Source organism: Hermetia illucens, chromosome 5 (assembly GCF_905115235.1).
Source record: "Hermetia illucens chromosome 5, iHerIll2.2.curated.20191125, whole genome shotgun sequence".
NCBI classification, from domain to species: domain Eukaryota; kingdom Metazoa; phylum Arthropoda; class Insecta; order Diptera; family Stratiomyidae; genus Hermetia; species Hermetia illucens.
In genome coordinates this window covers 40233278-40258675 of record NC_051853.1, presented here as the reverse complement: position 1 = coordinate 40258675, position 25398 = coordinate 40233278, and the positions used below count along the sequence as shown (strand labels likewise).

General features: G+C 41.4%; 1 protein-coding gene across 1 annotated transcript in view; it reads left to right on the top strand.

Annotated features, from left to right (window-relative positions):
* LOC119658256 overlaps window positions 1–24516 on the top strand; it is a 99624-nt gene extending 75108 nt beyond the window's left edge. The window contains exons 2-4 of the mRNA XM_038065541.1: window positions 2705–2920; window positions 3072–3336; window positions 23457–24516. Of these exons, the coding sequence (XP_037921469.1) occupies window positions 2705–2920; window positions 3072–3336; window positions 23457–23855 (880 nt within the window). The 3' untranslated portion in view covers window positions 23856–24516. The remainder of the gene's footprint in view (window positions 1–2704; window positions 2921–3071; window positions 3337–23456) is intronic.
* The last annotated feature ends 882 nt before the right edge of the window (window positions 24517–25398 follow it).

The following is a 25398-nucleotide window of genomic DNA, read 5'->3' as shown; positions in this document are numbered from 1 at the left end:
GTAGAGATTTAGGTATGTCTTGCTTCCACCAGTATGAATGCTAAGCCATGCATTTGGTATAGACTGGTACCGTTGTTTCTTGTTTCAGCGGGGCTTTGATTGTGGTCACAAAATCAATCCGTGTCCTAAGAAGACCGTGGGATTAAGTCTTCTAGACAGGTGCTCACGTAAAACCCTCTAGGACTATCAGTGCAACTGGAATCGAGGAAGCAATAAAAGGAATGAAATCAGGGTAGGCCACAGGACCTGATGACATCGCGTCTAAGCTCTGGAAAGCGAAGAGCGGGACCCAACACTGTGGCTCAGTGAATTCTTTAATCGGTTTATTCAGGAAGGTAGAACACCATCTGACTGGCAAGAAAATACAACAGTTCCAATATGGAAAAGAAAGGTAGTCCAGCAAATTGTTCAAATTACCGTCCGTTCCGGTTACTATTCCATACCATACAGATTTTTGAACGCATTCTTGACAACCGTACTCGCGAAATCGTTGAAATTATCGTGAATCAAGCCGGATTTGTTAAGAACTGCGCAACTACTTACGCAATGCACGCTGCGTGGTTATTCACGGAGAAACACCGCGAAAAGCATCGCCCTCTTTACATTGCATTTCTGGATCTAGAGAAAGCGTTTGACCATACACCACAGGAACTCATCTGGTATGCTTCACGACAACACTTAGTGCCAGAAGAGCTCCTGCGCTGGTTTCAATTGCTCTACCACAATCCAAAAAGTAAAGTTTTAAATGTGGTGGGTGTATAGAAACTGCTTCGTGTCTCTGTTGGTGTTCATCAAGGAAGCTCCCTTTCACCACTTTTCTTTGTTTTTGTTATGGAAACCTTCACACGGGATATCCAACGTCCACCGCCCTACACACTGCTTTATGCAGATGATGTTTTCCTAGCATCTCATAGCAAAAATGATCTCGAGCAAATTGTCCAAAAATGGAATGATCACACGGTCTCAGATTGAATCTGAACAAAACTGAATTTTTGACGACCCTTCCCCATAAAATAGGCGCAATCACTGTCAGCGGTAGTTGTCAACCCAGAACAGAGCGATTTAAATACCTCGGGTCAACGCTATCAGCCAAAGGAGGACTTCGCTTTAAAATTGCTTGACGCATTAATGCAACCTGGATGAAGTGGCGTTCCACAACTGATGTCCTTTGTGATCGACGTTTCAACGAACGTCTGAAATCTAAAATTTACCGGGATGTCGTCTGTCTTATCGCTCTCTATGGTTCTGAGTGTTGACGAACTATAAAAGGCAATTCACGCTAACGAGAATTCTCTTGCCAAGATTGGTCTGAAAATCGAAGCTGATAGTAAACGACCAAAAGGTCGGTCAAAACAATGGTGGCTTGATAGGCTGGGTATTTAAAAGCCTCGAAATTGCATCCAGGTCAAACATTTGATACGGCCTGATGGCGAAACCGATAACGACGAACCGACCCTGCTTGTGAACCGGACAAAGGCTAAAGAAAAAAAAAAGAGTCAGAGCCAACAGTTGGTATCTCACTATCAACTTTTACGGCTAAAATTGCAAGGATTTACGCAGCCAAATGGACAGACACTGAGGCCACTAGAGAGGCATTTTGGTTGTCCCTTAAAATGTAGGACATAAAAACCATAGTAGAGCTTTTAATGTGACACTACTCCTTAAAATACCATACGGAAAAACCAAAAAAATCTGAAGAAGCGGAAACGATGACCCTGCATTTCATATACATTTATTCAGCCTCCTCAGACGAAGACAACTCGATAAGATTTTTTTAACGAAGAATCTGCGGACTCTCTGCCTCAGTAGGATAATCGCAGATTCGCAAAATTCCGCAAATCCCACAGACTGGAGGCCATTGAATAGCCAATTTTAAGGGGGAGTTGTGATTCTTCCACCAAACTAAAGTAACTAGCTAATTTCTAGTGAACATACGTGAATAGGCATTTCGTGGTGCCGCACGTAGCACCTGGCATCAACTGACAGGTGACTTCTATCTTCGTCAACTGATAGGTGAGTGGAATTTGTACCGTAATTTGACGTCGGATACCTGTCGACGCAGTTGCGAATGAGTACCTGAATCAAATCAGGGTAATAATCTCGGGCGAGTGCAATGCTGACCACATTGTCCCCTATAGGGTACTGTAATCCTTTACGGTCTTGAATGAAGTGCTTTAACACACTTCAAGGCCCTGATCCAATTGGATTGTTGCGGTAACGATAAATTATTCTCAGAAACTGCCGAACCAAAAAATCTGAAAAAAATCAAGAGGCTGCTACTATATGGTGCATAGGCTCTGAAATACCCTCCATACCGATATCCCTTCAAATAAAGTTAATAACAGTATATTACTATAATTTTCTGTAATTGGCTGTAGAACCCCCCTTAAGTCCATCCTAGTACCACGAAATTACGCAGCAATATAGGCTGTAATATGGAGCTTGATCCTAACGAGTTTCGTGGAAATCGGTCTATTCAAGCGCTAGCATAGTTTTGAAGACTTTTTTCGGGTGTGCTGAGACTTACCTTGTCAATTCGACCTTTTGGAGCCACTTAAATCTTACTAGCATTATGATTCAATAGACTTATCTTTATTACACGCATAGGAGAGGCTTGAGATTTCAGAAATGCATGTTAAGTTAGCCTCCTATTGTTTTTATTCTGAAAATACTTTATTCATATATGTCTTTTTCTTACTTGCAGTATTCTAACTCTACTGGCAATTTGTGTCCTGACCAATGGATCGCCCATTAAAGACACCAAAGATTCACGAGTCGTCCGAATAAAACCATCTCCAATCGAGGAAAAGCAGCCGCGAGTACTCCATGAAACAGACGCTCAAGTTCGAACCCATGATCCAAATAAAATCAACCCTTCCGGCAACAAGAAGGCATACGTGAGCAACAGACAACTCTTAACGTAAGTACCACGCATAGACACTGGAATTTTCATCACGATACCATGACTAATTTTGATGTGCAATAAATTTACGTATAAAACCTTTTCCCCCATATTCTAATGGATTCAATTTAATTTTTCTGCATTCTTTCACCTTCTTGTGTTTTTCTAGTAAGCTGGGTTTATCGAAACTACGTATACCCGCGAGTCATAGTCGCAAGCGGTTGGCCGTTGAATCACGTCATCATGCACGTCCTGATGACTCACACATGTTCGTTATAAAACTTCCACCGAATCCATATTATTATACTAATCCGAACGCGAACGCTGTAACCAAGACGGCATATCCGGCGGCGTCACCTCCACAGACCGCGGTGGCTCCTTCCCAGAATGTGATTCATGACAACAACTTCCATGGGAGCGCCAGAACGAAGAAGGTGAGTAATTTTCAATGTTACCAATTGGACTTTTGCAGATTTGGAGGATACTATTCAATGTTTGCATACATCTGACTTGTTTTGCAGTTCGTATCCTAGTGAGGCATATAAGAAATACCAAATTTGTATTGAAGGTTAAGCTTGTCTCATGCCCTTTAAGGAAGAAGCTATTAATTCGTAGATTCAAAAATGGGAAAAGACACATGAAATCAATCCTTTATTTTTTAAAAGCATAAAAATCTACATAGCTTCAATTTACAGCCAAGTCCCATTAAGTGATCCAATAGCAATAATCCCATCTATCCCACAGACGTACCAAGAATACTTAATATCCCCCAAGCCATTTTCAAGTCTCCATTGAATTATTGGCTGCATGCGGGGTAAACCAGACACATAAAAAGTAGGTCTTAGGGTTTCCCAGAAAAACATTCTTTCCCTACTCGTAAAACTGATACATATTTTATTGGTGGAACGAGTGGCCAAGTGCTGCATTGTCATGTTTATGATTATTGACAATAAATCGATAATGAAACTTGAAAGTGGAACATGCAAAGATACTTGTCGAGTACTAGTCGGCCATCCTTCAATATAATAAAAACTGCGGCGAGGAAGCCCATTATTATCCATTGGTGCACATTGATGTAGAACTGCAGGTAATTCACTTTACCGAAGGTACTCATTGAGCCATTATATTATATTTGCATGATTTATGACAACAGAGGTAATGAAGGGTCATCGAGTAGCCTCCATTAATGATAATTTCTGGTGTTTGCATTTGGCAAAAATTACCTTTCTAGCTTTTACTGGATAAAATCTCCGCTAGTGTGGGATTCTCCTGAAGCATGAGAAATTCTTTTGATAGCAATTGGTCATTTGAAACCTGTCATTTTCACAAACATGGGTTTAGGCCAAAACCTTTCTTTTTTGAAAAATAATCCCCCCTCCCATCGTCTAAAATGCCACATATTGTAGACATCTTTTGCTAGCAAACACTTCAACACCTTCAGGTTGTTTTGCGATGACAGCCACGGTTAGTTCCCCTTCAAAACCGATTATCGTGGCCTCCCCTGGCACGGGAAGGACAAGGACCCCGTTGTACACCAATTCCCACAGGAGAGGATCCAACACTGAGTCCTGTGGTATATCGGCTGAGACGGGCTAGTTTAGATCTCCCATCCGTATCGGTCATTTTCGGGGAACTTAGTCAAATAACTAGGCACACTCGTTTTAGCAAGTGAGCTTTCTACCCATACCATGTGGTGTCCAATGTTATCACCGCGCAACATTTATTAGAGCCAGCTTTAAAACTACGCCTATGGCGTCGGTCGTTGAATGAGCTTGACGAAAACCAAACTGCCGCGTCGATGACCCCTATGTTCTATGATAGAGAGAAGTTTATTCTAGAAAACCATTTCGGGCATCTTTCCTACCGTGTCGATAAGGGAAATCGGGCGGTATGATGATGCATCTCTTGATTGTCTATTGGGCTTCGGGAGCAAAATTAATTTTTGCCACTTTTACCAATCGGGGAAAACTTATTCTTATTCTAGCAAGCACGTTGATAAACCAGTCGGGTCTAGTCTTAACAGCGAGTTTAAGGACTATATTTGGAATCCAAATCAGGAGCTTTATTGTCACCGATTCTCCGGCAAATCTGAGAAAATTAGAGTTGCCGGAGAATCGGTTACCACAAGTATGGTAAAGACGTTCAGCGCCTGTTTATATTTTTTTTTGCATTCTCCTTTATGAGGGGAAGAGCAGTGATACACTATATCATTGTTGATTCTTCTGAAGTTGCGGGCAGGTCAGTTGTGGTGTTAGTCCTCTTATCTTCTTCATAACATCCCTATACGCTGTTCCCTAGGGGTTTTGGTGCCGCGATTTCTGAGTTCTCTGAATGCGGACTCGTGCAAACCGATTGGTCCAAACTGTTTTCTAGGGTCTCGCGTAGTGACTTCATCAATATTTTTACATTTTATCACAATCTCCTACTTTTTAGCCTGTACTTGTGCCTCTTCCCTTAGAGCTTTCTCCACCTTGACCTTGCCGTCGCGGGGGAGCCTGTCGTAGTTAACTACTACATTAAGAGTGTCCAAAAACATATGAAGATGGAAACAACGGATTGTAACTCTACAAGTTGTAAGAAGTCACAGATTTCGAATCCACCCGCGACTCTGAGAAATCAGGTCGTGGCCGAGACACGGAATTCGGAAGCCTCACCTAATTCATGTTCCCCCACTGAGAAATCTGTAGAAGGCAGGCTCTCCACTTTAGTGGAAAACCTACACCCGGTGTCTTCGGCGCAGTTAGCCCAAAAGGATAGTACAGCAACTTCCTTAATGAGAGGAACTGGAAATCTGATTACGGCAGGCCGGTCGGTGACACTGTTACCTAACTCTTCTAAAATACGGGGGAGGCAGGTTCAGCAGAAGGAAACTTTAGCCGCAAAGGAGAAGGAACTACAGGCTCGCCTATCAGAACCTTCGGAAAAAGGAAGAAAGGGAGCCTGGTAATGTGGAAGCAACTGGTCTAACGCTGGTATGTGAGAATAGATCCATGCAGCCTAGACTCCGTGAATTTGGGAGGGCTTTTTGCCGACGACAACGAAAGGCACTGCTAAAGAAGGTAAAGTTTCTTGGGAATGAGGACATGGACGTTGCTACACAACGGATGCAAGAAGGTGGAAGGTGAGGACAAGCTGATAACTCCGGTGAGATCCAAACTGAACGCAGAAGACTTTCCAGTTAGCGGTGGTTTTCATATTAGACTGCACTTTTGGCTACAAACATACGAGTTAGCCAAACCTTCTTCCTATCTACTGGCGGCAAAGCTGGCAAAATTGCAAGACTGTCCTTATATATTTCTGGTTCGCTCTAACAAAACCTGTGGTATTGGATCAGTCAAGGGGCCTAGAATCTTTTTCGATGAAAGATCCTCGAGAACGAGGACCTGCGTTATGATGCCAAAATTGTTAGAGGCAACCACCCTGAGACAATTCTGTTCCCAGCACCTTGTTGTGGTGAACTTACAATACCCAAGTTAATGGTAAGAGGAGAAACGTTATAGTGGCCTCTGCCTACTTACCCTTTGATTTTTTGTACCCTCCGCCCACGCAAGAACTAAGGGATCTGGTAGTGTATACAGAATCAAGTGACCTTGAACTTTTAATTGGCTGTGATGCGAACGCTCAGCATATTTGTTGGGGCAGTAGCAAATGCAATCCTACAGGAGAAAAGCTGTTTGATTTTATCACTTCAGCTGGTCTGATGACCGTGAACGTAGGGTGCGCTCCTACATTCGTGGGGCCAAGAAGAAGTGAAGTAATTGACCTAACAATCTGCACTTCAAAATTGTTATAGTTGATTAGAAACTGGCGAGTACTAGATGATGCCACACTCTCAGATCACTGTTTTTTAGAATTCAGCCTGACTATTGGTAGTCGTCCGTATTCAAACACTGTCATTCTGTTTGGCTCTCCCCCTGTGCACATCCGTATTTATTAGTTTTTCGGGAGCTTCCCTGATTTCCATCCGTCATTGACTTCAGGCGAGATGGCAGGATCGTCGAGCTTCTCCTAAATGGATCAGGCATTAGTTCCTGCGAGATCTTCCGTCCAGGTGTAGTCACTTCACTATAAGCTGACGAGTGCTCAGTCTACGAATCATTTTTCCGCCTCTTTCAAACAGGCTCTCTCGGGAGTAATGTACTCCCTTTAAACTTTTCTTTCTCCAGACTACTTGAAGTATTAGATGCAACGGTGGTCAAGTAATCCACTACCGAGGTTTTGCAGTCGAGTCATATCGACGACTGGGAGCTTGCTTTGCCACTCCCTAAAGTCATCGGTTCTGGTGATCCGAGTCCCTGCACCATAACTTTTACTCTCTGTTCTTCCTCCTTATTAGTTCCTTGTTCTGGGTGTCCTTCCCATTGCCATTTTTATCGACGGGTGGGTGTTTTTCTCCCAACTACCCGACCTGCGCGTAAACATGCCCATGCATGCAGACCTCCAAATCAGTACAAGTGCATTTTCGGGGCTACGTTCTTTAACCTGAATCCGCTTCAGCTTTGAGGTTGCCTCAAAAGAGTTAGTCTCTTCGCAAAAGCGTCTCCATGATGATCGTTTAGCGGATCTTATGCTCTTCTTTAAAGCCTTCTGTACCTCTTTATAGCGATTCCAGATAGCACCTGAATCACACTTCAGAGCACCATTGAGGAGCATCCTTGTCGTTCTCCTCTGTTTTGCCAATTCCGAGTTCCACCATTGTGTTTTACCATTCGTTGGCAACTTGAGCCGAAAGCTTCTCTCTTGTTAGTTGTGATCATCTGGGTTGTCTTCCCAATTCCAGCAATGGATTTGATGCGCTTCCTAGGGATCGTGACTCGGGCGCTCAATTCTATTTTATACATCACCCAATCTGTCTTCCGTGGATTCCGAAATGGAGTGGGTTGAGGCGGATCCATGCCCATTATGAAATCAATGCATCTGGAATCCGAGAGTGTGATACCGTTTGATACTCTCCACTCTCCGATTAAAGCCACGATGTGAGGAGATGCGACCGTGATGTCGATGACCTCTCGCCTGACCACGTTGAAGAAGTACCAGTCCTTACCCACAGTGGAACTATTTTCCCCTTATTTCGAACCATGCTCGGTGAGGGTTCTTGGTGGGGTTAATTCGTAGCAATTGCGTTACCTATGGTCGATGTTGGCCTTTGGCTATATGTTGTACAATTTTCCTATTTCGTAGAATTACAGAGTTGGTTACATGGAGAAGCTTTGATAAAAAAGTAGCTACCATGTGATGACCCGATGTAAGAAATTAGTTGGCAACATAGCCTTTCAAGTAGGTTTCATAAACAATATATACTCAATATCTTCCAAAAAATCGACTGGAATCTTTTTTTTCGGAATACCGAAGTACTAATTACACAAAAAAGAATCTTCTTTTCAGTCACCGGCTAAAGCCAATAATTGGATATTTAAGCAAAAAAGCATCTTTTGTGTGCTTTTCATCATTATCCATCTTCACTAACATAATGTAATCACTACCAACTCTTTAATTGAACAATAGATACAAGCCCAAGCCAGAAAAACCTTGCATTTGTTACAGGAATTTCGTTTGGAAGTTTAATCAACAACACATTATTCGCGAAGATTGAAATACCTTTTGCCTAATCATTGCCTCATTCCAATAGCCTGTAATCTTGTTAATTAAATCATCACATTAACCTATGGGTGGTAGTTCCGTGTGATAATACCCACCCTCCTGTGATTAATTTCGTTGATTATTTCTTTGCTTAAAGCCTTTTAGTATTATTTTCTTCGTTTGCCAATTTTTCAAAGTGATACATCACGTTTTTCAATTATGGTGTATAATTTGAAGCGACTGATAGAATTAACGTCTTATTTGGCAGGCAAGAACCAGCGTGATATCTTCGCTATTTTGTTGCATCACACCTTCTTTATACCTTTCTTCTATCATTTGATGTACATATGTAGAGATATGTATGTTTGAACTATGGATTGCAACTAGGTTTAATTGGAATAATTATCTGAATATTGATTGAGCTTAAGATAGACTTAAGCGTTCTGTTAAATTTTCTCGAGAAGATGGAAATTGTTTGTATCCCCACCTCTTAATATCTTAAACCAAATTATTTTGATCTCCAAGTTTTTAGTTCTAAAGAACCTTGCCTTCTGGGCTGGCTTTTGGTGGGTTGGTAAACCTAAAACTTAACTATAATTTTTGTTTAGGGATTGATGAGTCCTAAGTCTGCATCCACTTGATGTTAGGCCGGACCAAATGGAGAGCAACTTACTCTCACCCTTTATGGTTCACGGATTTCTCTTTTTGGGTTTAACACCCAAAGTTAAAAAATAGAAAGAGGGACGAAGACAGCTACGGTTTCATATCAGGGCAGAGTTAGTTAATTATTATTACTGGTGCTCTTGGTTGGGAGCCGCAGAAGGAGCGAATTCGTTGGAAGCCGGGGGTATCGAGGTACTGCAACAGGACTAGGACTATTAGAAATTAGTGTAACTTCGGGTCATTTCAAGCTAGTAGCGGATGAGACACATTGGTAAAATAGAAATATTGCAGCGATAAGGATGGCTGTACCACCAGCTATGATGCGACTATTGTATATAAGGACGTAAGTACGGAAAAGTTTAAGTTGCGAAAACTGAGTTTCATATAGAAGCACTATATCGGCTTTGTGTTCGTCAAAGAATAACTGGAACTTGTGCCTGCGAGTCCGGTTGATGATCTTGATGATCTTAACGTCCATGAAATTCGGGGAGATTGGGATTGAGCCGTTGATAGGGTTTGCTGGATGGGGATGGACGGTTGGTGTGCACCGTTTCACAAGGCATCTGCGAATAAAACCTGGTAGCAGAATGGCTCGACGTTCGAGTGGTTTGAATGGGAGTGCGTCGGGAGGGTGGTGCTCCGTTTTGGGCATTTCTCCTCATCACGACCCTAATAGAATTTGACCAGTTTCGGTAGTTTGTGGGCAGCCATTGCTCCAGAAATTGGTGTACTGTGGCACCTTCTCCAGTGTTTTGTACTATTACTTCAGACCATGAACGTGGCCACACTTGAAGCTAGGTTGAGAAGTAATGGGTTGTCGCATGACTCACACGCTGGCAGCTCTTGCATTGCAATACCAGTTTATTTTGAACTTCTTTGTTGAAAGTGACACTCCTTATAGCTTTAATTCTTCAGTAATTTCTTGAGCCGGAAAAGCAAAGGCGAGGCAATGGTTGCCTTTACGAAACTTTTTTGGCTATAGAGACGTCTCCGGAATTATCTGACTTCTCAATGAAGTAATAGTTAGGAGGGGTATGTCTTGCTTGGTTTGTTTGAAATCATTCAAAGGGTCTATTACAACGAGTGTTGACATTAATGGAATTATAATACCTTCCTGGTGTTAGTCGTTCGCGGTTGTGTCACTGAGGAGTGTGTAGTCGCTTGCTTGGTCGCATGGCTTCTGGTTGATTTAACAAGTGCAAGTTTTACCTGCTTTGGTGCTGTTGCTTTTGCTGGGCCTCTACATGAGGTTTTTACTTAATGATTTCCGGTGGATGTTGTTGTATTACTGACATCGGTTCAGGATTGAGCCTTTTGAACGTCTGTTTAATCGTTGTTTGAAATATGATGACGGTCACTTGGAGCCTATGGATTATGTTGGCATCTGCTTTCTAAGAGCGCCCTCTTGTATTTCCTCAGAGCTAGCTTTCCATTTTTAAAAGTTTTCTCGCGGATTCGCGACAGCTCGGACTTATTGTCTGTTACAAGGACTTCGATTCGTACTCGGTCTTGAGTATTTGTGGAGGATTCCGCGGCGCTTTTTGCCGTTCACTACTTTGAATGCGCTTTCCGTTGAGAGCTAACTTATTTTGCTTGGCGTGTCTTCACCGTTCACTGTTCTCTTTTTCAGTAGTTTTGTCAATTTTTTTTTACCTCAGCTTGAATCTGCGGGGTAGAAACAGTTTGATAAATAGGCGGTGTGGAATTTTACTACTCTTGTCACTTTTGCTACTTAATACTGTGGCTGTACCACTTGGTTTGAAAATGTCGAGAATATCGGAGGCAGAAAGGTAACTACTGGATAGAAAATTCTATAAAAATAACTGTCTGTTAATCCATTTGTTTTCCTGTAACGAGATACTTTGTTTAAATTTAACCATATTCCCTTGGAAGTAGTCGATACTTTCATAGAAGTATTCAAATTCATTCTACCCAAAACTCCGACCCGATTTTATCTCACTGATTCTTCACTCAAAGAAGATAGCGTTGCAATATACATAGCTCTCCTGGATGAAATTAACTATTCATTTTTCCACTTTCTGGTCGACTACAGTTCCCGTATGTATAACCTTAATAGTCTGGCCTTCTCCAGAGCATAGAAGCACTAGCCGGCAGCCCATGGTATACTGTCTACAGTTACTCACGGTAGGGCTTTTTACTTTTTACTTACTTTACTTTTATTGGTATGCTAGGAATAGGTCGAAACAGACACGCTTTCAATCAGACATTTTTTTACCTTACCCTCCACCCTACCACTATCTTTTTTAGTTAGTGAAGTAACCTGTAGTTCTTCTTTTTCTTCAGCCTTTGTCTCGTTTACAAGTGAGACCGGCTCGTCGTTCGGTTCGCTATTTTATTTTATCAAATGCCTGGTCTGAATGCAATCGCGAGGCTTTTAAATCCTCATCCAGCGTATTAAGTCACCATTGTTTCGGTCGGCCTTTTGGTCGTTTACCATCGACTTCGATGTTCAGACCAATTTTGGCAAGTGACTTCTTGTTAGCGCGTCACCGTTGTTTCGGTCGGCCTTTTGGTCATTTACCATCAACTTCGATGTTCAGACCAATTTTGGCAAGTGAATTCTGGTTAGCGCGAATTACGTGACCATACCATCGGAACGCCTCTTCCGCAGTTTTTTCACGATCGAGGATATCCTCATCTCGGATGTGATCAAAACGTGTCACGCCACAAGTCTAACGCAACATCTTCGTCTTCATTACCGCAAGACGCCGTTCATTACCTTTTATAGTCGGTCAACACTCAGAACCATAGAGGACGACACGGTGGACAACATCGCGGTAAATTTTAAATTTGAGACGTTTGTTGATATGTGGATCACAAAGAACACCATTTGTGGAACGCCACTTCATCCAGGTTGGGTTAATGTGTGAAGCAATTTCATAACGCAGCTCTCCATTGGCTGATTGCATTGAATCGCTCAGTTCTGGGCAGGTCACTGCCGCTGACAGTGGTTGTGCCTGTTTTATGGGAATCGGTTGTCAAAAACTCAGACTAGTCACCAACATAGTTGTCCACATTGGAAAAGTAATCTATATAGAAGAAAATTTCAATCTTATGGATGGAATATTGCAGGCAGTTGAAAGCGCGCTGATGGCCAATCCCTTCTGTTCAACAACAGCGAGATCTTCATGACCAAACCGAAAACAGAGCTAGCTTCGACAAGTCTGATGCCAAGTTTGTATAACAGTTATGAGGATGACTTTTGCTCCATTATGAGAATAGTCGAAAGCCACGCGATAACCAACATATAACAATGGAGACTGAAAAGGAAGTGCCGCAAACAATTTTTGGAATATTAAGAAGGAGTAAACAGGAAACATTAGACTAGAAGATCTGTGGGGAACCAATTGGGTCATCAGCATACATCTATCAGCGCAAAATCACATTTTCCAACCATATGATTTAATGCTAACTCTCCCCTTAAGCCCCGGAGTATGGTGGAAGAGATCAAATATATTCTAGAAGTGGCCGAACCTAATAGGAGCACCGACGGCGCTGTTTGCAGTTTAATAAACATTTTATGACCTTTCAATGACGCTCACGACGTTTACTCTGGATAAATAGTCTAAAATGGAAATAACATTTGGGGTTTACGCAAATCTCTCTTTCGCTTAAAGGGCAACTATGGAAACGGTTGTTGCCTCTTCGGGGACCAGTTAAAAACCGAGTCAACAATATGATCAAATCTGGATTATCTAAAATTCCTTGCACCCATTGCATTAAAGTGCATATCGGGCAGCGAGTCCTTGAAAAAACAGAGCTGAGAGGCAGACTTCAGGTCGTGTGTATTCTCCAAGGGAGATGTGCACTTTCTAAAGCAAATAAGGAACGACCAAGACAAGAGGCAATCCTGCCTGGTCAAATTTATGAAGAGATAAACTCAAACCACATAATCCATCAGCGAATTGAGAGAGCGAGATTATCTGAATGTGACGAGGGTCACATAATTTCTTGCTTCATTCCCATGCATTCCCCAAGTGAAAAAAAAAACGCTGTTCCGATTTCGTCTTTTTAATTCTTATCTTTTGCACTAAAGCCAATCGTTTCCATGCACGAACTATTTACATTGCTTTCCTAATTTCGCGGCGATTCTCAATTAGTCAAGGCCAGCGTTGTCATCGACCTTGGAGTTCTTCTTGAGAGAATCCGGCGTGGAGCTAATTTCCATCTCGCTTCTATCTCTTGTAACATTAGATGCCACAGTACCCAGTAGTAATGCAATACGGTTGCTGTGTATCGGCAGTCAGGAGCCCGCTTGCCTACTGCCAAAAACCGCCGGTATTTTGCTGTCAAACCCATGCGACGAAAAAATATCACTTTTTTCTCTTTTATATTTGGCTTGATTTTTGGCTACACTTCTCATAGCCAATTTTAAACCACGGGTGTTACTTTTAGTTCCATCTACTCGGCCTACGTTTGAGGATGGCGATACATGTATATCTCCTGATGTGTCCATGTGTATGCCCATATCCCACAAAGATGCAAAACGATCGGGATTTGAGCCTGGAAAAGGTCGCCCCACTTTCGTCACGTGCCTCCGTATGACACTGCATTTCAAGTTACTGAATTATCGGGTAAGGTGAATAGATGGTTGAAGTATTTTTAACTCTTTGCATTAGTTTTGATATGCAAGTTTCCTGATGAAGCTTAGAGCTCGCTTTGATCTTCATTAACGAACAATGAACTCATCTGTGATTAACAATGTACTTATGCACCGTTAATGCTTCAGTGTTGAATTCGAAATGCAGCAAAATATCTGTTGGTATTCAGGGTACTGTTATAACACTTAAATAAACATCCGACCATATAAAAAACCAAAATTTCCCGAGAATTTATTCACGTTTCTATCTAAATTGTGAGGACGGTTAACCGATAATTCCTCCGTTTATAGAAATTGATGAGTTCCAATCAATCTTAATTTCCATCCCTCAATTAAGCCATTTCGTTAACAAATGACTAAACGTTTATTACTCACAATAATCCGCACAAATGGCTCTCATTAATTTCATTGCTAAGTTCTAATGAAATCGGTGTGTGTATCCAAATAACATCAAATAACAATGCCCATCCATACCTAAGCTAAATGCATTCAGATCAAAGAAAAAAGTTTGGATAGAAGATTGACCCCTGTAAAAAGATACAATTTCTAATGTTGGGCTAATACATCGGAATTTGGTGGGCGCTTTTTCGAGATTTGCCATTAAAATTGTATTGTGTCCAGGTTATTGCAAATAGTTGAAATTGTTGCGAACAGGTAGCGAAAGTTTAGCAACCTTGATTCCCCGGGATGAAATTGAAAGAAAAGTGCCTGTCATGGATCGCACCTCGCATACTTAAAAGCTGAAATATTGCCACCTTGATTCTAAGACGCCAACAGTGAATGTAGATTATCGTAAAATTTTATCTTTAATCGCTCTTTGATGTTCTTGAACTCCGGGTTACCACCAATGATAAATGAGCGGAAGCAACTTTTCAATTGAAAGCCAAGTGATGTGATTGCTGTTTTTGATGAGAAATGGGTATGTGTATTCTGAAAATTAATCTTCAAGTGATTAATATAGAAAGGAGAGTCTGTTATGGCTGTAATGAGGAGAGGAAGAATTCGCTTCCAAGAAAACCACATTAGCCAGCAAAGAATTATCAAGAGCCCACAGGGCGTGATTCAAAATGAATTGATATAAATTCTAAACATTCTTTAATCGAATGGGCTGAACGAGACATTATTTATGTTAAATAAGAATATCAACCCTGCGGCAGTGGTAACCCATTCCATACGCTTCTCAATGTAACAACATTGATACGGCTGAAAAATCTGCAGTAAAAAATGCAAAGTAATGTTGACGTTGGTTTCGCCACACGCCGTCCTCTAACTAGGAATGCGACTCAAGAGTGTGGAGAGCTGACAGGAAACTATCATTTAATCGCTAAAATATTTTCAATATCGTGTTCTTAATAATTTTATGATTAAAAGCGCATCGGCCCTGGATAAATCTGTGTGTATCTAACCAACAGGTTGTTATTTAAAACGCCATTTGCATAATTTACGTCGTTTCATCTTCGAGAATTTGAATAAATTTAACGGTTCTGACAAATGCTCAAATTAAGCGGTTGAATAACCCCCAATATAATTTGTCAACATTATTGAATTTGTTATCGATATAAAGATATGTAAATGACATAAAAGAGAAATGAGACAATTAGGCTTGTTGTGAAATTAAAGCTAACAAGCTATTATCTGGCGATAAACAAATTAAGATAAATTGTCTCACTAATTGGATTTGGGTTCTGGAACTAATAGAGAAATATAATACCTATTTTACAGATTAGAAAACATTCACTGATCAATTTCACTTCATATATGTACGTATGATAGGCACTAAGGTCGGAATCCTCAAGTATGTTAAAGTACATGTCTTGCGCTATCACCGATTAGCCCTGTCCCACCTACAGCAATTCATACCATTGCTTGAAACAGATAAACAAAATACCATCGAGTGCTTAATTATTTGTTTTGAATTTTTTGTGGAAGAATGTGAATTCCATTATTTATTCTTTTCTTGTGTTTATTTACAATCGGGTTACTGGCTTAAATCTTTCGTTTTGTTCATGTGTTCATGTTTGTATTGTGTATGGTTTTCTTTGAATTTACTGATGCATTTCAAGGCCTTGTGATAATTTTACAAAGAAATGTATGCAGTGTCATTACAGATGGTTAATTTTGAATTTAAACTGTCAGCGGCGCACATAAAAATAGAGGGAGATACTGGAATTCAACTTTATGAGGTGTTCTTGACCAGGAAGCGCCAGTGGCTAAAATTACTAACAAATAAACTCACAAGATTTTAATTTCCAGTGAAGTTGGGTCTTTGAACTTCTCAGGAAATATTTTCACTGTATTGATCGACTTGTGTAATGTGCAAATGTGCTTACGAAGGAGTTTAACGAGGTATTGAAAATATAGATTGAATTCTGAGGAAAGATCAAAACAGAGAGAGAATTTTTCGGTGAAATTTTGGTTCTCAGCTATCTGGAAGGTATGTTGTACGTTGATACACTTCTTCTTTTTCTTCAGTCTTTGTCCTATTTGCAAGCGGGGTCGGCTCGTCGTGATCGGTTTCGCCATTTGGCTCTATCGAATGCCTGATCTGGGTCCAATCTCGAGGCTTTCAAATTCCCTCTAGCGTATCAAGCCACCGTTGTTTATGTCTGCCTTTTGATCATTTACCATCGACTTCAATGTTCAGACCAATCCTGGCAAGTGAATTATCGTTTGCACGAATTGCGTAACCATACCATCGAAGAGGCCTCTCTCGCAACTTTTCCACGATCGGTGCAACCCCACAACGACCGCGATATCCTCATTTCGGATGTGATCTAAACGTGTGACGCTACTAGTCCAACGTAGCATCTTCGTCTCCATTACCGCAAGACGCCGTTCATTTTCTTTTATAGTTGGCCAAACCTATGAACCATTGAGAGCGACTGGACGGACGATATTGCGGTAAATTTTAGATTTGAGACGTTCGTTGATACGTCGATTACAAAGAACACCAGTTGTGGAACGCCACTTCATCCAGGTTGCGTTAATGCGTGAAGCAATTTCATAACGCAGTTCTCCATTGGCTGATGGCGTTGACCCGAGGTATTTAAATTGCTTAGTTCTGAGCAGATCACTGCCGCTGACAGTGATTGCACCTGTTTCATGGGGATCGGTCGTCAAAAATTCAGTTTAGTTTAAATTCAATCTGAGACCGTGTTGCATGAGGCGATCATTTCATTTTTGAACAAATTGCTCGAGATCATTTTTGGTATGAGATGCTAGGAAAACATCATCTGTATAAAGCAGTGTGTAGGGCGGTGGACGTTGGATATCCCGTGTGACGGTGTCCATCACAAGAACAAAGAGGAGTGCTGAGAGGGCGCTTCCTTGATGAACACCAACAGAGACACGAAGCGGTTTTGATACACCTGCCATACTTCGAACTTTACTTTTCGGATCGTGGTAGAGCAATTGAACCCAGCGCACGAGCTCTTCTGGCACTAAGTGTTGTCGTAAAGCATACCAAATGAGCTCGTGTGGTACACGGTCAAACGCCTTCTCTAGATCCAGAAATGCAATGTAAAGAGGGCGATGCTTCTCACGGTGTTTCTCCATGAGTAACCGCGCAGCGTATGTTGCGTCAGTAGTTCCCCAGTTCTTGACAAATCTGGCTTGATTCACGGTTATGTCAACGATTTCGCGAATACGGTTGTCAAGAATGTGTTCAAAAATCTTCATGGTATGGGATCGGACCGTAATTTGAACATTCTGCTGAACTACCTTTCTTTTTCCATATTGGAACTGTGGTACCTTCTTGCCACTCAGATGGTGTTCTTCCTTCCTGAATAACCCGGTTAAAGAATTAACTGAGCCACAGTGTTGGGTTGGGACATCGCCTTTCTCTTTCCAGAGCTCAGATGTGATGTGGTCAGGTCCTGTTGCTTTCCCCGACTTCATTTGTTTTTTTGCTTCCTCGACTTCAGTTGCGCTGACAGTTAAGCCCATGAGTGTTTTACGTAGGTATCTGTCGTAGAGACTTAATCCTACGGTCCTCTTCAGACACGGATTGATTTTGTGACCACAATCAAAGCCCCGCTGAGACAAGCAACAACGGTACCAGTCTATGCCAAGTGCATGGCTTAGCATTCATACTGGTAGATGCGAAAATTACCTAAATCTCTACCGAACTAAGGAGTACGGCACCCGTGTTGTGCTGACAGGTGGAATTGGTCCAAAAGTCGGCAATGATTGTGAAAGTGGAGGATGATCAAATTCTTCAGTTGAAATCTGCTCGAAGTATTCTCGCCATCTATCCGTTGCGGCTCGATGGTTGGTTAGCATAGTATCGTTCTTGTCATTAACGCAACAGAAGTGTTCGATATCCTGTGTGCGTTCGTTTTGGTTTTTGACAAGTAGATACAAATCTTTCTCGCCATCCCGAGTGTCCAGTTTGTCGTAAAGATTTTTGTAATAGTCCGCTGAGGCATCAAAGACGGTTTTCTTTGCTTCCCGGTTGGCATTCTTATGAATCTGTCAATTGACCGGTGTTTTATCGTCGAGGAATGGGTGGTAGAGGCTTTTCTTTCACGGACCTCCATTTCAACATCGTCATTCCAAAGCCAATTATCTCCGGGTGACCCCGACGGTTGCAGAGACTGCTTTCTGGATCGTATCTTTCATTTGGTTCCACATTGGTAATGGTTGGTAATCGCGTGAATGAGATCATTTCTTATTTCTTCTCACGAGATCGCCACCATTCAATGCGCGGCGGGCCAGTGCGGTGGCTTAATTCGCAGGATGGCAATTAACGGCCGATGTTGTGGTGCGATGGTCTCATGAGAAACGGCTTTGCAATCAGTGACTGTGGTAAAATTTCGGCGTCTTATGAGAATATAGTTGATTTGCGTTTTACTGTTTGCACTATAAAATGCAGGAGGATGAGACAATCGTTTGATAAACCATATATTCATAAGTACAAGGTCATGGGTGTCCGCAAAATTGATTATAAGCTCGCCACCCTTATTGCGCGCACCGAACCCCTTTCCCTCATGGCACCTATTATCGTCTGCTTTTTCACCCACATAACAATTAAGGTCGCTTGCAATGATGTTACAGTCATCAGCGGACACGGTGTAGGTCTTTTCACCGAGAAGTTGCCAGAAGGCATCCTCCTTGCATCAGCTCGATCTATCTGTGTTGCGTACGCGCTGAAGAAGTGAATAGTGTGATCACCTGATATGATGGTGAGCTTCATCAGCGGATCATCTAATCGTTTGCCTTATTTAATAGCATCACAGAAACCTTCTGAGATAGCAATGCCAACACCGTATTGAGTGTGCGAGCTATCTAAATAGAGAAGATTATATCCTTTTTTCTCGCGTCTGCGTTCAATACCGCAGCTGGCACCAGACCATCGGGTTTTTTACAGAGCGCAGATATGAATGCGACTTTTCCAAAGGGATCTTGTGAGTTCCTTGGTTTTTCCAGTCAGGGTGTCAATATTTGTTGTGCTTGGACTAACTTACTTACGTCCTGACGCTGTACATGCGTCAAACCCCCTTCCCGATTCCCGACAGGACAGGGGCCCGTTCTGCTGCGTCGACTGAGGTGGACGCCCTATCAGTTTCCTGAGGCTTGTGACTCTACATGGTAATTTTCTTTTTAACGACATTGGATGAATTTTCTTGGTCGGTCTGTCCTGGGACCGGTCGCGGGCGGAGTTCAGGTACGATTTAGTGTAGTGCAATAATTCTAGCTTTCGGCTTTGGACTTTCACTTCTATTACTAAAGTAACTGATGCAAAAGAAAGTTAGGGGTTCCGATAATCCATAAACTTTCGATGCCATTAATAGCAGATGTCAATATCCTATTCTCTTACCTTTTGAATAATTTCATTCCATTCACAATATAATGAGCGAATAGGTAACTCACCCACGTCCTTATCGCTTAATATATCAAATTATCGGAAAATGGATCTTTCTAATCATATTAAAACATCTCATGAGTACGTTTTCTGGTTAACAGAAACTCATCCAATTAAATTACTCTACATTGAATGTATCGCTTTTGATCTACTATCATTAGTAATTAAGTTTTAGAAACTTAATCTTCAGTACCAGATGTGATCTTGTCGATTGGCAGAATTTAGTGTAATAATCGATGCCATATTCTTAGGTGAAGTCATTGGCGCAAAGTATTACGTGAAATATAAAACCTCTGTTCTGCAGCATGGAGACCGATGGGAATAACTCCTGCTACCCCATTATTACTGGCTTCGAGGCAGTGCCATCGGCGGACATAACTCGCCCTCATTTTGGTACTTGTGCTAGGTGTTTCCGGTATAGCTCCTAACTGAGGGATTCAGTCCACTCCTGGGAATCGTAAAGGAGGACGGACTGTTGAAAAAGGGACCTCAAGAGACCAAGCTCATCTTCGTGTCTATGATATGAAGTCGAGGTATTTGACAGCCCACTTTGACAAGACCATGGTTTCACCAACCTGAATAGGAAGGACTGTGGGAAGTCCATCCTTAGTCAGGACACCGACTTCGGTTTTCTCTTGCGCTACGGAGAATCCATGTTCAGCCATCTTTCTGCTAACTCACCGCATCATCATTCCCAGCATGCACTGACTATGTTCAACCAGGCACGATTCTTTAAATAGTCGCTAAATATTCTGGAGTGTGGGAATGATTTTGCAGCACCTCAAGCATTTAACACCACCTCGCAGAATTGAGGATGTTTCTTACGTCTAGGGTCACAAGGAGCACCACTCGCCGATAGTGACGGCTGTGTGTCTCAACCAGTTTCACCGCTTCGACCACTTCATCAATTGCATTAATTGTGGATCGCCCCGCTCGAAAACCATATTGTGTTAGTCAGCAGTGTCTCGCAGCACGTATTGTGTCAGTCAGTTTTGGCTTCAAGAGCTTCTGAAGCGGCTTCCTCCGCTATGTCCAACATACACAGAGGACGGTACGCAATTGTTCTACCCGCGTCTGGGTCTTTTTGCTGATTTACCCCTCTTGAGAGAGCTTCGGAAAATTTTCCAACGTTGTTTTTTTCGATGTTCCACCCCTCAGAACAGTGAGACGAGCCATTTGTCACTTCCAAGAAAATATGCTGGAGATCGCTCACCATGAGATTTTTCAGTACCTTCCATCTTTGGATCGCTGACACTGAGGGTTTTGTAGAAAAGGTTATGTCAGGTATAGTGCCCTCGCAACTGATGCGTCGGAGTGTCTACCTGTGCTACCGATATGTAGGACAATAAGTCCTGCCCTGGCGGCCAATTCAAAAATTTTTCTTCCTCAGCATCTAGGTGGCGAAATTGACCGCGAAGGTCCACCCATAAAGACTGATGCTCCATCAAAGTGCTCGGTCGACGCGATCTAGCACCCCTCTGTGCTAGTCAGACTCGGGAATGTGGGGGGTCCTTTGAGCGTTTTGATCCCTCACGTGTCATTAATACAAAATTAACGTGTCTATACCGATGCGTGGGTCCGCACCGGATTTCAAAATAGACAACCAACGAAGGAATTCGTGACGGCCTAACGAAAAAAACCAGAACGCGAGCTTAACTGGAAATTAAAAAAAAAACGGCTCGACCTCGCGTGGAGCCATAAATCTCCCGATCCGTGTGCCGCGATCGAGAGGGAAGATCCACAACGGATCATAGTTTCTTCTGCCTCCGATATTTATTGAGGCGCGGTCCCTGAGGTTCCCTCCCGTCCTTGACATCCTCAGGCCATTATTTCAGAGGAAGTCCCTAAAATGATTTTGCGGGGTCAAGGACGAAGAGAGAGGGAGGAAGTCTGAGGAAGTATGTAAAACCAAAAAAAAAGAAAAGAAATGAGATCGAATAAAAAAAATTAAGACTTAAACGTTGATTCACTCTGAGCTCGGCGTGGTATGTATTTATGGTGATGCTGATTCTGTTTGTGGATTAAAAATATTTAGAACATTAAAACTCGAATTTCATAATTACATAGTCTACTATTTCATTTTCTCTGAGATACAAAAACTCAACCGAATTTTCCTTTCAAAAAGAAACTTTGGGAGTTGTTTTAGAGCTGGTTTTTGATACGTCGCGTTGGGTACGGTTAGCAATGAACCACGCTTCTTGCATTACCAAACTCTTAACCAAAATCTTTTAGAACACTCGCTGTTCCGCGGAACGTGCACATATCAAAACCGCTTTAACCCTCTTCTCGCTCCAGCCTTAGCCGTCTGTGCCAGCTTCTTGGATGCGCACTGGGATCTCCTCAAGATCGGGTTGCCGGTCACCGGAATATCAATGTTATTTGCGTCAACTTTACATGAATCGGAAATGAATTTTCGAGCAAGGACAATATCCAAAGTTAAAACACCGAAGAGACGACGGTGATAGTACTTTCCTTTGAATTTTAGAACTTTGCGGCAATTGGTACATACGAGTTCACAGGATTTGTAATAATCACAATTCTCTGCAATGCAGAAGTCAAATAGCGAACAATACCAGCATTGGTGTTGAACAAATCATCTCAGGTTTATGTGGCACGCTCGCTGGGATAACAACTCCATTGGCGCCTTTAAAACAATCAGCAACTTGCTTTGCTCCGATGTATCCCTTTACACTCCTGGCTGTGTCGATGTGGGAAAGATCGCTTCAAGCGTCAGGAAAGGGTCTGCTTGATACCACCAGATGCTCCAGCGAAAATTCCTCGATCCTTACATCCCGTCTTCACGGCTGTCTCCGGTGCCAATCCAAACCTTTTTCCCTATCTCACCCGCCAGTCTAGCTGTTCAACCAAGAATCGCTCCCCATGCCGCTACGTTCGCCTTGAACTCTGTTGTGTTCATGTTGCAGCAACATGATCGTGCGCCTAGGGATGCGGCAAATCATTCCCCTCTGTCAAAATTAATTCGCCCGAATGCATTCAATAATGTGCAGTCTGCGGCGAACATTAGGGTAATTGCACATTATGAAATGCATTATTTGAGCAAATTAATTCAGAAAGAGATGAGATTCTGCTCCCGTCGCGAAGCCATGGTCACTACAAGCTGGCAATGAAAAATTGTATTTGATAGCGCTGTACAAAATATTCACCTTTGTAAACTAGTAAAGCATCTTGAGCTCTTTGTCGGCATTATTTGTATTTACTTTCATAAACTTTAGCTTTTTCTTTAAAAAGCGGGCAAAATCGACCGTGAAGTACGAGTACGACGGTATGCAAATAAAATCAAAATATCTCTGCCTTCTGGTCTGAAAAGTGATCTTTTATTTCGGGCAAAAAAGATTCAAAAAACTACAAACAAACGCTGAGAAACAAATCTTAATTTGTACCAGTTTTAAGTATTTGGCACAAGAGAGAACAGAAGAACTAATTTAGATTAATTTTTTGTTCTCTACGATATTATCTCTCTTTTAGTAAGTCATCTTTATTCAGACGGTGTTAATCGATATATTATCGGCTCCGAAATTCCATTCATGGGGTATTTATCATTTTTCTTTAAATGTTTTCTTTTTAATTAATTAATTTCTTTTGTATTCTGCCGGATAAAAGCTGATAAGAAAAGAAAGTTTTACTATTATAATATAGCATTTTGAAATTAGGACTCTGTGGTCGAACTAATGCAGATTTCATCTGGGTTGATAGCTCCGTGATTTATTAGGGCATTTAGTCTCTACTAATTCTCATGGGAAAACTAGTCTACCAACTTTTCTTCAACAGTAATTTACAAACTAAAAAAAAACAAAATTCTTTTACAGGTCTCCTCATTTGGATTTCAATTGAACGGTAAACCTGGACGCATCTACCACTGGAATCTACCAATTATCAAGAAGCTAATCACAGGTGAAGGACGAAGCAAGCATACCCCCAAAAACGATGTTGATGTTGCCGAGCTAATTGACATGAAAAACACTCCGACTTGGTCGAAACCTTGGGAAAACGACACTGCGGAAAAATCTTACAGTAAATACGGTGCAGCTGATACGAAATCCTTCAAGCGTAAATCACCAACATACTATGCTCCTGTTAAATCGAAGAAAAACAGCATTCACAATTACTTCCCTGGCAACGGAAAACCAAAAGGATTCTATGTTATTCAACAGAATAAGAAGAGCAGCCACAAACCTTCGACGTATTATCGGAAACTTATCTATTGAACATCGAATCTATTTCGAGAGTGTATGCGATAGATTTCGCAGTTGCATTAGATAAGGGCATAGTGGATTATTTTGATGGATTTATTTATTTTAAATTAAACAACTGAAATTATGATATATTTTTAACTTTGCCACTATCCAAAATGTATTCTTATTTCGATACGTAAAGGAAAGATACAGAAAGTGAAATTATAACCGGTTATGCCCGTCTCTAATCGATTGTATCGCGTATACTCGTATTAATAAGATCCCAGAACGCACAAATTATAAGACTTTAACGTAACATACTTACATAATAATAACAAGTAGCTGATAACAGTAACACATCAATTAGTCGGGCTTAAGTGTGGTATAAGTTTAGACTAAGATCGCATGCATTTCTACTCTAGAATTTCGAGCGTTTTCTACACTTTTCTACCCACTAACGATAATAAAAAGATAATAATGTAACGTTGTAACTAGGAAAGATAGATTTTAGCCGTAGAAGTGAAGAAAATCATTTGCGACATTTATATAGGGCGTATTTGTATTTAAGTAAAATGGCAATAATTGACTGAACTCTACATTTAACAATTTTGTACATTGTTTTCTGTTAATTGTATAAACCACTTTATGAACGTAATAAATAATCTTTACAAATAAAGAAAGATTTAATATCCGCAGATGAGATTTATTCATTCTTTCCACAGATATAATCATATAATCAGAGATACTTATAACCACTTGCAAATTTCAGCCCCCTTGGAAAGATGGCAGATTTGTGAAGGAGTTCGTTAAGTAATATTTCCCCAATTGAAGCACGAGTTATTAACACAAGGACATTCTTTGCTTAACATATTACATGTCGATGCAAAACGCAGGACGTTGTGTAGATTATGTGTGCTGATTAACCTGAAGGGTCATATGCAGGCATATTTTTCAATTCATGGCATCTCGGTTCGACTAACTTCCTTTGATTTCTTATGAGTTAAAAGGTTGATAACGTATGTCGGGGTGAAATTTAACACCTGGTAGCTGCACTCTTTTATGAACAGGATACATTGGTGGTTTAATTAACCACTGCTGTGGACTATTATGAAAAATTTAACCATTTTTTTGTTTTTACGCTTATTTCAGTTAGCATTGACTTCGGCGTGAAATTTATGGAGATATGATCAAGATAAGACTAGGTTAGCCAGAAAAAATATCTTCCAGGCACTTCTATTGAGGAAATAATAGTGATAACACTCTAAATTTGAGTAAACGGAAAAATTCCAATTTTCTATAAGGCTTTAAGGGGGTTTTTCTATATATATCACATGACTATATTCGGTGAAAAAAAATTTTACATACCCTTTTACATGTATGCCCCCCCCCCTAAATCTCAACGTAGAAGGATATCACTCACTGCATGTCTGGGCGTTCACAGTTTCCACTATCTCACCAAATTTCGTGTCAATCGGTATAGCCGTTTCTGAGAAAAGTACGTGTGACAGACAGACAGACAGACAGATAGATAGGCAGACAGACAGACAGCTTCGGATGAGCAGACCTTCATGGAGGC